The 13230-nt window shown below is 44.8% G+C and overlaps 1 protein-coding gene across 1 annotated transcript in view; it reads right to left on the bottom strand.

Annotated features, from left to right (window-relative positions):
* Window positions 1-13230, bottom strand: part of LOC308293196 (RNA-binding motif, single-stranded-interacting protein 3-like) — a 527253-nt gene that overhangs the window by 366926 nt on the left and 147097 nt on the right. The window contains exon 3 of the mRNA XM_080735633.1: window positions 7155-7213. Within this exon, the coding sequence (XP_080591759.1) occupies window positions 7155-7213 (59 nt within the window). The remainder of the gene's footprint in view (window positions 1-7154; window positions 7214-13230) is intronic.

Below are 13230 nucleotides of genomic sequence, written 5' to 3'. Positions count from 1 at the left end.
TCTGCTATTTTTGGCTAAAGTTCTCAGAATATGGACGCTGGGGTTCAAGTGCATGCATATAAAAAAGGAGAAAAAGGTTTCTATCACACAAAGATTTGGAGGACCCCCTGTAGTAACCTTGAGGACCCCCTAGGGGTCCCGGACCCCCTGTTGAAGACCCCTGCGTTAGAGGAGACCTTGACATTTAAAAGTTCGAGAACCACCCCCCTACTGTACAGTACCTCCCCATATCTCTCTGGTCTGTCTGGATCAAGTGATGACAGTAGGCCTATTGTGTATGAAAAGGCACAGGGCAGGCCTGGACCACTGGCGTAGTGCATGGTCCAGGCACTTAGGCTGCTAATATACAGCATGTCAGCGTGTCGCGGGTTCGAGTCCTGATCCCCATATCCTGTCAACTTACCGTATACCTAGTCTTGCGTAGCCAGACAACTATTCCACAATCTCCGAATGCTACATAGTCTGGAACTACAGCTCCTGAACGGAGAGCAATGGAAGCTGGCATTTCCGTTCAAGAAAATATATTTTAAAATGCCATTTCTGCTAAGCAGCAAGCTAAATATGCTTAGATGATTTGTATTTATATAATGATAAATGTGCACGATGTGAGACGAAGTGAAATACTGTAATTAAGGACTATGGTTACATCATTTTGGTACAACCAGACTGACTGTTATGGAGACAGTTCTTTGGACAGTGAACACACATCAACAAGTAGTGTGACGCTGACATGTTGTCACCAACAAGGAATAAACAAGATGCTACCAACTTGAAGCCTAAAGGCAGACCATCATAAACAAACCGCTGTCCACTGCAGTCGGTACTAAACTGATGCAACAGCAGACCAATAACGTCCAGTCGTCCACCTGGACATTTGCCTGACGTTCACATATACCAGCATACTGCGTAGCCGCAGGGACGTGCAGAGCTCCAAGCTCACTTGTGAGCTCTGCCATTTTCGGTACTTGATACCACACTAAACTAAACACAATCAAGATTTGGCAATTTCTACACAGAGAGGGCAATTCTTTTAACATAACATGCTGTTCAGGAGAGTTTGGACAAGGCTATTCTCTTGTTGAAGTAAAAATGATTGATTGCGACCATAGGTCACGATTTAGTATGAAAACGGATGTGCAGCTCATGAGCTCATGTCCGTCAGTCTGTCTTTCTCGTCTGTCACACCTCATGCTCCATATATGGCCAAGACACTTGCAAATTGGGACCACATGAGACTGACACAATATGTCCATTTATGGGCATTCCCCATAGACCACATGAGACTGACACAATATGTCCATTTATGGGCATTCCCAGATGATGCCCTGTTACGGCAACCACACTAATACCCTGATGTCATCAACGTTAAGCCTCATGTGGTCTATGACGAGAGACATCTACAGTATGATGTCAGATGCCCATATATGGACATATTGTGTCAGTCTCATGTGGTCTATGATGTCAGACATCTATGATGTCAGACGTCAGTCATCTCCAATCTCCATATATGGCCTAGACCAGGGTTCCCCAATTAGTTTTCCCCAAGGGCCGAATTATGTCTAGGGTACCAAGCCGAGGGCCACAACATTGCAGGGGGCGACGGTGGCGTTGTTGTCGGGTGAAAATCTTGTATGTCCAAAACCGTTCGTTTTGCATTTATCATTTTAAAAATGATTTAAACTAGTGAAAACAGCCGATCTACAAGCACACAACGCCTCGCGGTTGCGAGGCGTTGTGTGCTTGTAGATCTGCTGAATGATGAAGCAGGGCTTTACTTTGCGATAGAACATACACATTTGGAGATACGAGATTTCCACCCGACAACGACGATATACTAGTGTTGTTGCTGCTCTTATACCACCATTATTACTGGGGTTGGTGGGGGCCAGACAGTAGCCCCCTGCGGGCCGCAAATGGCCCGCGGGTCGCCTATTGGGGAACCCTGGCCTAGAAGACACTTGCAAATTCTGTCCTTGTCATATCTGGGAATGCCCATATCAGCGCGCTGAATTCTTTGCAAAATTGATCCCATGCCAAAGCGCTTCTCGCCCTTAGGGCGTCTTACTAGTATATAATGTGAGAACATGATTGGTTTCCTGAAAACCCCTGGAAAGTGGAGAGGAAGGCGGTGGGTGGGAGGAGTAGGTCTCCATGTCCTCCCGGTGGGGGATGCACTGGCAGGTGACACAGTAGGATACAACAGCAGTAACAACACACAACATGTGTGTGTGGACTGTGGGGAGGAAATAATTGGCATATAACGACTAAATTGGGGAGAAATAGGGGTAAAAAAGCACAAATCAAGTGGAGACGAATGAGGCAAACGACAGCAGACTGTTTGTGAAAGGACAGAAGCCAACACGAGGCGGTGAGGAGTTTACAGAGGGCTTTTTACATGCATAGATCATTACCATACCATATAACTGCAGACTGCAGCTGCTGCATGGTTAGGAGTAACCACTGTTTCTATCCCAAACGTCGGACAGCGGCACAGTTGGTCAATCAAATGTTGAAGCTTGTAGATGTGCTATTTCCGCAGATTTTGAAAACGTGAAAAATAATACTGTACATCGCCGATGTCGGGCAGAAACCTTGTATCTCCGAGTTTAGAATTTGTAATTTTTTCACTAAGCTAAGCCCGGCTTCATCGTACGAGGCCGTCGCACAAAAGTAGTGAAAACAGCAGATCTACAATCACACATCGCCTCGCACCGCGAGGCGTTGTGTGCTTGTAGATCGGCTGTTTTCAATATAGTTTAAATCATTTTTTAAAATGATAAATGCAAAACGAACGTTTTGGACATACAAGGTTTCCACCCGACAACAAATATATATATATATTGTATATTAAAAATGTTCCGCGTATGAATTTTGATGAATGGGTGATTTTGTGAGGTTATCATTTCAACAAGGAACATAGCTACTCATTTTCACGTAATGAATGGGACTAATGTTTAATAAGGGATAGATCATACAAAACATGTCATGCATGGACACACACACACACACACACACACACACACACACACACACACACACACACACACACACACACACACACACACACACACACACACACACACACACACACACACACACACACACACACACACACACACACACACACACACACACACACACACACACACACACACACACACACAGCGTACATAGTACATCCATAACTCCTGCTGGGTACAGGGCAGGACCATCATTTCCACTCGTAAAGAAACGGGTCCGTTTCTACTCCCAGGTCTTGGCATCCCAGTGACTCTCTCTGCATACCAGCGCAGTGAGGTAGTGGGAAACATGGCCTCCCACTCAACAACAGCACTTCTCTCTCTCTCTCTCCACTGGTCTGCTGCAAGGCTCCAGTTGGAGGAGCTCCACCCGACCCGGGCCTGGCCCTGACAGCTGGAGCCAGAGAGAGAGAGAGACAGAGGACTGACGGCTGCATGGTCCAACCCAGCGTTTTTTTTTTTTTTGTTTGTTTGTTTTTCACGATTTTTCAAGAATAGCAAATCTACAAGCTGGTTAAGAGTAACCACTGTTTATATCCCATACGTCGGACAGATGCACAGTTGGTCGATCGAATGTTGAAGCTTGTAGATCTGCTATTTCCGCACATTTTGAAAACGTGAAAAATAATATATGCTGTATATATCGTCACTGTCGGGCAGAAACCTCGTATCTCCAAGTTTCAAATTTCAAAGTTTTTTCGCAAAGTGAAGCCCTGCTTCATCATTCAAGGCTGTCGAACAAAAGTAGTTTCAATCATTTTTAAAATGATAAATACAAAACGAACGGTTTTGAACATACAAGGTCTCCACCCGACAATAGATCTGCTATTTTTCAATATGTGGTTCTCAAAAACAGCAGACACAACGCCTCGTGGTGTAGATCAGCTGTTTTCACTACTTTTGTGTGGCAGCCTTGTCTGATGAAGCATGACTTTACTTCACGAAAAAAAAAACGTACAAATGTGAAAATGTGTAGATATAAGGTTTCTGCGCGACAGTGACGATATATAAAAAGAAATCCATTATTTCATCAAATTATCAATATCCTTATAGAAGCAATTCTTAAATTGATTAACTATTGCGCCCCTCCGTTTTGGTCCACCTCTCCCCCTCTCTGTCTCTCTCACTCAGCTCACCACACCAAGTCTCTTTCTATTCCCACCTTCCCCTCCATTCTCTCTCTCTGCGTCTGTTCTCTCATCCACTCAGTGACCCCCAAGTCCCCCCGCTCCGCTAACAAGCGCCGGGGTCTTCCCCCGCCCTCTCATCACCACACGGCGGGTCCGCTCCTCCCAGCCAATCAGGGGAAGCTTTTTGGAGTGATGAAAAGAGGAAGGCTCTGCTCTTCCTCGACATTTTGGCCCCGGTGCCTGGCTGACAGGATCGATGGAGATGTGGGGAACAGGTTAAGGAGGGAGGCTCACCTTGAGACGCCACCCTCTGGAACCCCGGGAAGCCTCGGAAAGCAATTAAAAGTATTGATGGAAACTTCAATAGGTCTTAAACAGCGTTCTCAGACACCTCGGGGCAAGTACAAGACTAATCTTTTTTTTCTCTCCTACTCCCGCTAACACACACACACACACACACACACACACACACACACACACACACACACACACACACACACACACACACACACACACACACACACACACACACACACACACACACACACACACACACACACACACACACACACACACACACACACACACACACACACTCTGACCATATCGTCGTTGTCAGGTGGAAACCTTGTATGTCCAAGACCGTTCGTTTTGTATTTATCATTTTAAAAATGAACTAAACTAGTGAAAATAGCAGATCGGCTGTTTTCACTACTTTTGTGCAACAGCCTTGTATGATGAAGCGGGGCTTTATCGGTGAAAATACGTACACATTTGAAACTTGGAGATACGAGGTTTCTGCCAGACAACGACGATATCCATCTCTCTTTAAAACACACTCTCAGCCACTCGAGCCGGTCTGTTCCATTAGCAGTGCAGAGGAGAAATGTATTTACAATAAGGAGGCCAGAGTGACACAACTAGTAATTCATGTTTGTCCAATGCCGACAGTTAGTCTAGTTAGCCAACCATGCGAGGGCCCACGCAAATGAGCCCGCGCATCCGACCGCACGAACTCTGCAAAACACTTTGAAAACGCGCCACTCGCGTCTTCACCACTAAGCACACCGTTTAACTACATGGACTGTAATGAGCAGGCACGTGCACACATAGACATCAAAGGGGGCTTGAGCCCCCGCCCTTTTATCCGTGTGTAAAAAGTGCCCTCTCAAGACAACGAATGCAGTTTTTACTAAGGTGAAAGAAACGCAAATGCCCCTCTTTCCATACCATACGTGAAGGCGGAATTCAAGAGAATTGCCTTGTCCAAACTCTCCAGGGGCCAGTTGCACCACCAGAACGTAAGTTCTGTCCTAAGTTAGGGAGTAAAGTCCTTACTAGAGGCTTAGTAACTACTAGTTAGTTTGTAACTAAGTGAGTTACTAACAGGTGTTGCACCACGACTGCTTAAGGCATAACATAACTAGTAATGCGTAGACTGTTCCTAAAGTAATGTACAGTATAGTCGCATAAAATGACGTCATAGCTCCCGAATCCAATGAAAACGAACTGTTTCTAGTAAGGAAATAAAGCTTGTATCGTCTTTTGTCAACAGACAGAGAGCTCCGTCTCTCCACTGGCATGTACACATGTCACTGATATGCGTGCACAGGGCGAGCGCATCCCTGCGCACTGCCCTGCAAACGGATTGTATCACAAATTATATTGGCCTCATACATTTCCCCCCGTTGTGAAGTATATTTGGAGACACATTGGAAGAGAGCGCGTAATTCGCTGTTGTGCTGTATGCAGTGGTTGAAAAGTACTCAAATGAATTAAAAAAGTATCAATCCTGCAATATAGAAATACTCTATTAATAGCAGACACATCGTGAGCTTGTAGATCGGCTATTTTCAAATGTCCGAAATGTATATAGGGCTTAATGTATGTTTTAAACAGATGGGTCGTTTCATTGTTGAATTAATTATATAGCCGATATAATATTGTCTGCCACCGTGCCACGTTAGTAGTGAAGTTGCTCTACTCCCATAGAGATAGGTTCTTAGTAAAGACTTAGTGCTGCCCAAGGGGTGGTGTAAATATTTAGTTGTTACTTAGAGATACGTAAGAACAAATTTGTGTGGTGCAACACCTGACATTTTAGTAATGCGTAAGTCTTGACTTAGAAGCCATTTACGTTACAACTAGGCTACGTTATAACTTAGTAACAGCTGGTGCAACCCCGCCCTGAACTTGAATGCAGCATCTTATGTTGAAAGAATTGAATATTCTTTATTTTGGTGAATATGTTCACCAAAATTGTTAGATAACTTAAATAAATATGGATATGGATAAATCCATAACCAAAATAAGACAGAGACGAGCCAAAGGACTATCAATAAATTGCCGTATTTGAAGAGAGTCAGACAAGGAAGACAATACAGTGAGCTTACCATCCTAGTGGCAGCTTGGTAATTCTCTCTCTTCCCAGATGGAAGTTAACATACAGTATATAAAGAGTACAGTATATGACAGACAAGATCGTGGGACTCATTGATTCGTTCCCAGATCATAACAAGAAGACAGAGACACGTAGTGTTGGTAACTTTCCACTAGTGACATACAGTATAACCAAAACATTATTTCGTATGACCTGTAATCCACTCCCCTGAACTTACAGTATGACCAAAACATGGTCTCCTATACTGTTCAGAGTAGTTCATAGAATATAACCTTATATGGTCATATGAGCCTCATACACAAATCATACAATTATGTATCATAATTTATATCTATCAGGCCCTTTTAGGAATTTCTGCCCCTGCCTCTCTAACATTCTCTGCATGTCCCTGGTGATGAGCACGCACGCTTCTCCTCTGGACGTCAGGGGAGGAAGGAGAGGTCAGTGGCATCCTACAGCGGGCTGTTCACGCAGCCTTCTCACTGAATCGTTGATTTATGACACCGCTGCTGGTGTGATCACCTACGCTGGGACTGGCGTCACGCCCCCAGAGAGACGGTCGCTTAGGAGGAACACGGGACAGAGAGGAGATCGCTCACATACCTTTGCACTGGTTTGTGTTCTTGTCCAGGATGGCCTTGGTTGACACTATTTTTCCATACCTGTGAAAAAAGAAGAGAAAAGAAAAGGGCATTTTAGATTCCTATCCTTTAGAAATAAATGACTTTTTTTTAGGACCTTTGATTGGGGTCGGCCCCCTTGCTGTCGCGTGTTTAATGTCCATGCCTCGTTTTTCCATAATCTCACAGTTTGGTTGCAACCCGGCAATTTGCAAAGTGGCCCAAATGTCAGAAGCCATTGGAAAGTGAAATCACTTGAGGTTAATAACATTACTTGTATGGCCAGCTTCTTCAAATGAATGTTAGGCCCCCTTGACATTTGCAGGACCCACACATTTCTTTCCAGCGGTCCAAAGGCAACACAAATACTCGCTTTGAGGTCACTTATGTTGCAAAAATATTTGAACTAGTCAGAAAACCGCACCGTCAAAATCGATAAAGGTCAGCTATTGAGGGAAAAATGCATATCGAGAAGAAATTATAACGTCGAAAGGAAGTCAGTGTCGATAGAAAATGAACGTCGGCCGGGGCAGCTCTCATTGATTAACCTCTTCTTGAGCGCTACATACTTTGTCACGGGACAATTAGCAAAAATTGCAAATCTACACTATTTTAGCAAGCAGTATTTTTGTTTTTTCTCAAGGTACTGAAGGTAGTGACACCAGGGTTAATGTGGCTAATTGGCGCCGTGCTCTGCAATGAAGAACGACGCGCCGTTTTTCTCAGTGGAACAACAAGACCGCGCAACACATCCACGTGTGCGCGTGTGCGTGTGTGCGTGCGTGCGTGCGTGCGTGCGTACGTGCGTGCGTGCGTGCGGGTGCGTGCGTGCGTGCGTGCGTGCGTGCGTGTGTGTGTGCGCGTGTGCCTGGTGTAATAATGAGGTAAATAACAGGTCCCTGCAGTGTGACCGTTTTTCTGATAACCTTTTCACCATTCATTTACAGTGGAGGAGGGGAGGGGAGGGGAGGAAGGGGGGGGCACACATTAGGAAGGACTGCTTGCTTCCAAAGCGGGCTCTAGGATTAATCACACGCTTGTAGTGTAGTGTGTGTTACTGGGGGCGCGTTACTAGTGCGGCATCGTGTATGCGTGCGTGAGTGCGTGCCGGCGTGTGTGCCTGTTCGTGATCGTGTCTGTGTATATGCGTGCTTCAATGCAAGCAAGCGTGTGTGTGTGTATCACTGGGTGAAAAGAGAGATTATCGGACGTATACGGGTAGATTATATGACTGCTATTTTACATGGATACTGGGCATATACCCACATTATTGTAGGCTATATATACCGTTGGAAAGATTTTCTGTCATATTCCTCTGTATTCGGTCATAATTGGTGATATCCTGCCCCCAGCAAGACAAAGGCACACCAGGGGGTCTGGTTCATTCCTTTGACCTACAAATTGACTATTTGTTTAAAGAAAGGGGAGGAGGGCAAAAAGCCCCCCTCCCAAAAAGACACATTTTAGTTTGCCTTTGTATATCCTAAGTATAAAGTATAGGGCTTAATTTGTTAATCTATGTACGATGTGAGTACCATTGTTCCCTATTGAGCTTGGCACATTTCCTGGGGCAAGCTGCCCAGATCACATGTCACACGTACGTGTCTTCTTATTTTTTCACTCTCAAAAAGCGCCTGCAATGTAGTGCATTTGAAACTACATTGCAGTGCACATCATGGGGTGATCACTGCTTCTTGCCTCCTGTGAATTGTTTTATTTGAATTTGAGTTTATTTTCTGTTTATTTCGTTGCTGAGTGAGGTCAGCAGCAGACAAAGTGACGTGAGTGAGATGACAAAACCTGGGTGAAATGTGCCAATCTCGACAGGAAACAACGGTATATCATCACTGTCGAGCAGAAACCTCGTATCTCCAAGCTTTTGTTTTTTTTTCGTAAAGCCAGGCCCTGCTTCGCCGCACAGGACTAGTGAAAATAGCCGATCTATATGCACAAAACGCCTCGCGGCATGAGGCGTGTGCTTGTAGATCAGCTATTCACTAGTTTTAAATCATTTTTTTAAATAAATACAAAACTGACAGTTTTGGACATACAGTATAAGGTTTCCACCCAACAACGCCAATATGCATACATGCATGTGCGTATAAGGCCCGGTACGCGCCTGTTTGCACATGTGTATAAACCTAACTCTCCCTTCTCGCGGCGAGCTTGTATATACTGTATACGCATGGCGTGCACGTGCAGGAGTGCGCACAACCCTCTGCAGGCTCGCAGTGCACGTGTGCCAGAGTCTGTGTGAGTGTGAGAAGCTCACGACACACAGTTTGAGCGTGCGTGTGTGCTGTGCGTGCGTGCAGACTGCATCCTGGCCCATATTTCAGCGGCGGGGGATAATTGTGCCATTTCTCAACGCGCCGGAGAAGCTATTTACTGCACACAGCGGAGAAGATGAACTGATGAGACTCCGAGAGGAAAACTACCAGCTTAAACACACACACACACACACACACACACACACACACACACACACACACACACACACACACACACACACACACACACACACACACACACACACACACACACACACACACACACACACACACACACACACACACACACACACACACACACACACACACACACACACACACACACACAGTCATCATAATTTGCACGCCCCGCACACATATAGATACAGAAGCACGCGCGCGCACGCAACATATTGATACACACCAATCAGTGTATTGTCTGTTCTCAGCAGATAAACAGGCCATCGTCGCAACAGGGATCCATAATCCAGTGCGGCACAACAGGCAGTTGTGTATGGTGTTTGATCACACACACATACGCACGCACGCACGCACAAACACACTGCACAGCAAGTGCAGCAGTTGCAAGTGGGTCTGAGTGTTCATTTGATTACAGAGCAGGGAGCTGGCTGTGTGATTGCAGGGTTGCAGCAGATACAGCAGGGAGGAAAATCTCAATACAAATATAGGATTTTGTGTACAGCCTCTGAAGACCGGTGTTTGCGTTTGAGCGTGTGTCCTCGCGTGCCTTTAGCGTACGCGTGCGTGTGTGTGTGTGAGCGTCTGTCGGTGTGTGTGTTTGTGGGTGCTCACACGCAGGTGTGCCCTAGTATATCATCGTGGTCAGATTGAAACCTTGTATGTCCAAAACCGTTTGTTTTTATCATTTAAAAAAGGGAACTAGACTAGTGAAAATAGCAGATCTACAAGCACACAACGCCTCGCGGTGCGAGGCATTGTGTGCTTGTAGATCTGCTGTTTTCACTACTTTTGTGCGACAGCCTTGTATGATGAAGAAGGGCTTTACTTCGCGAAAAAACGTACAAATTTGAAACTTGGGAGATACGAGGTTTCTGCCCGACAGTGACGATATAGCTATTAGAAGAGAAGAAATATGTGTGCTTTTTCAGCCCAGGAAAGCAGTTATATATAAAAGAAAAAAAAATCCACTATTGGCTCAGATTTGGGGAAAGTTCTCATTAAAACTTTGTTTTGCAGGCGGGAGGAGACGGTGGCGTTTAGATGCCAAGTCATCACTGTTCGCCTCACTAAATATTAAAGACTGATCATCAATGCATCCTGTCTGCGGTCCAACCACACACCCACGCACGCAGGCACGCACGCACCCGCGCACGCACGCACGCACGCACGCACGCACGCTCACACTCACACACTACAGGAGCGAGATTAAAACACAAGGTGGAAGAAAACAGCTTTCACTGCATAATGTACACACACATCCTGGAGAAAGAACGAGGTGTGTGTGTGTGTGTGTGTGTGTGTGTGTGTGTGTGTGTGTGTGTGTGTGTGTATGTGTGCGTGCGTGCGTGTGTGTATACTGCACAGATACACACAAGGGCGTCACAAGGGGGGGAAACGTGGGACTGAGTTACTAGGGCCCAAGGTGGAGGGGCCTTAATTATTTTATACTCTATAGCTATTGAAAAATAGCAGATATACAGTACAAGCTCACGCCGCGCTGCGAGCTTGTAGATATGCTATTTTTGAAGAGTCATGAAAATGTGTGCAAATCTTTGAATATGTGTCTTTTTTTAAGCGAACATTTGAAACTCAAATTTTGCTTATGGGGGGGTCCCTGGAACTAAATATTTTGAGATTGGAGTCTGTGGCCAAATACATATCATTCTGGGGGTCCTTCACATGAAAAGGTTTGAGCACCACTGACGTAGAAACACTTAAAAGGATTCAAAATATTCAAAGACTTCAAAGACAAATTTTCAAGATTTTTCAAAAATAGCAGATCTACAAGCTCGCAGCGCGGCACTCGGTGCCGCGCTGTGAGCTTGTATATCTGCTGTTTTTCAATAGCTAAAGCATAAAATGTGAGTGAATGCTTGTACCCAGGGCCCAGAGTTTGGTGTGACACCCCTGGATGGATACACACACTGGGCTGTGCGTCTGGGTTTGTGTGTGTATAGACCTATATATGTGGGTGTGGATGTCTGTCTAGTCTGGCTACTGTATACGAGGGGATTTTATTTGTGGATGTGAATGCCTGTGTGTGCATGCGTTTACTGTATGTGAGCATAGTAATGTGTTCCAGGCAGTGGTGTAAATAAGTAAATAAGCACATTTACTTAAAGGGGGTACTGTCACCTAAAGGGGTACTGTCACTTTAAAAAGTCATCTTAAAATATGAGTTAATGTTTTTATGATGTCATTGTGGGAATGCGCAATTATAAGCCAATCAAATTAATTGACTGTACTTGAGACTACTTACTGTGCTGGTCAGCTGTTGTTGGGGAGCGAGGGGCAGATTACACTGTGACATGAGTTTCAGACTGTTTCAGACCGTTTTCAGAGAGAAAACCCTAACCCAATTCTGTATCATACTATTATAATTTCGGGGCGTGTCAGCGGGCCTTTAAGTAGACGTTATTTGGACTTGACTTGAGCATTTCCAATTTTCAATACTTTTACTCCCCTACATTTATTTGAAATGTAGTTACTTTGCATGATAAAACATGCATTAACCACTTTAGAACTAGAGTAGTTCACCCCCAAAATGTTTTTTTTTCCTCTATTGAATACTCCATGCCATGGAGACTTGAGTTCAATAATATTTTTTGTTTTTAATTGTCGCATTCCTAAGACAAAAACATTGATTATAGTAAATTTACCCTGACGGTTTCCCTATCCAGGGCCATGCATTTGGGTCCCCATCCAGGGCCATGCATTTGGGTCCCCATCCAGGGCCATGCATTTGGGTCCCCATCCAGGGCCATGCATTTGGGTCCCCATCCAGGGCCATGCATTTGGGTCCCCATCCAGGGCCATGCATTTGGGTCCCCATCCAGGGCCATGCATTTGGGTCCCCATCCAGGGCCATGCATTTGGGTCCCCATCCAGGGCCATGCATTTGGGTCCCCATCCAGGGCCATGCATTTGGGTCCCCATCCAGGGCCATGCATTTGGGTCCCCATCCGGAATCAAAGGGGGTACATATACCATAATCACATCTTTGTCTTCGGAATGCGACAAAAACCAAAACATATTATTGAACTCAAGTCTCTATGGCATGAGTAATCAATAGAAAAAGTGTCATTTTGTTGGTGAACTACTCCTTTAAAGGTGTATTCAGTGATAATGAAATTGGCCGGGGGTCATCTTGTCCCTTACTGGCCTTACAGCGTGGAAATGTTTCGTTTTTTATAGATTTCTTACACCATTATAATGTTCTCGTTTTGATTATTAGACCCAATCACTGAATATCGGTAGGCCTACGTCTCCAGCTTCAAGATATGTATGATACTGATTTACTACAAAACTGTGGCATTTTATGAGTTCAGTAGTTAACGATCTAGGCATTTAGCAGACGTTCTTAAAGGGCCACTTCACCTCTAGGACTACCCTATCTTATTTTATTGTTGTTTGGGACACGATCAACACAATCCCGAGTTATCTTTTGTGTTCAATCTGTTTTTTTTTATATTTTAGTATTTCAGCATATACTAGTGATGTGTTTTGCATCATATGATGCAAAACGCATCACTGATGATGCAAAATGCATCACTAGTCATGCTGATAAAACGCGATAAAACAATAGAA

The sequence above is a fragment of the Nannobrachium achirus genome, assembly GCF_963921795.1.
Source record: "Nannobrachium achirus genome assembly, chromosome: 10".
Classification (NCBI taxonomy): Eukaryota; Metazoa; Chordata; class Actinopteri; order Myctophiformes; family Myctophidae; genus Nannobrachium; species Nannobrachium achirus.
This window is presented reverse-complemented; position numbering and strand designations above follow the sequence as displayed.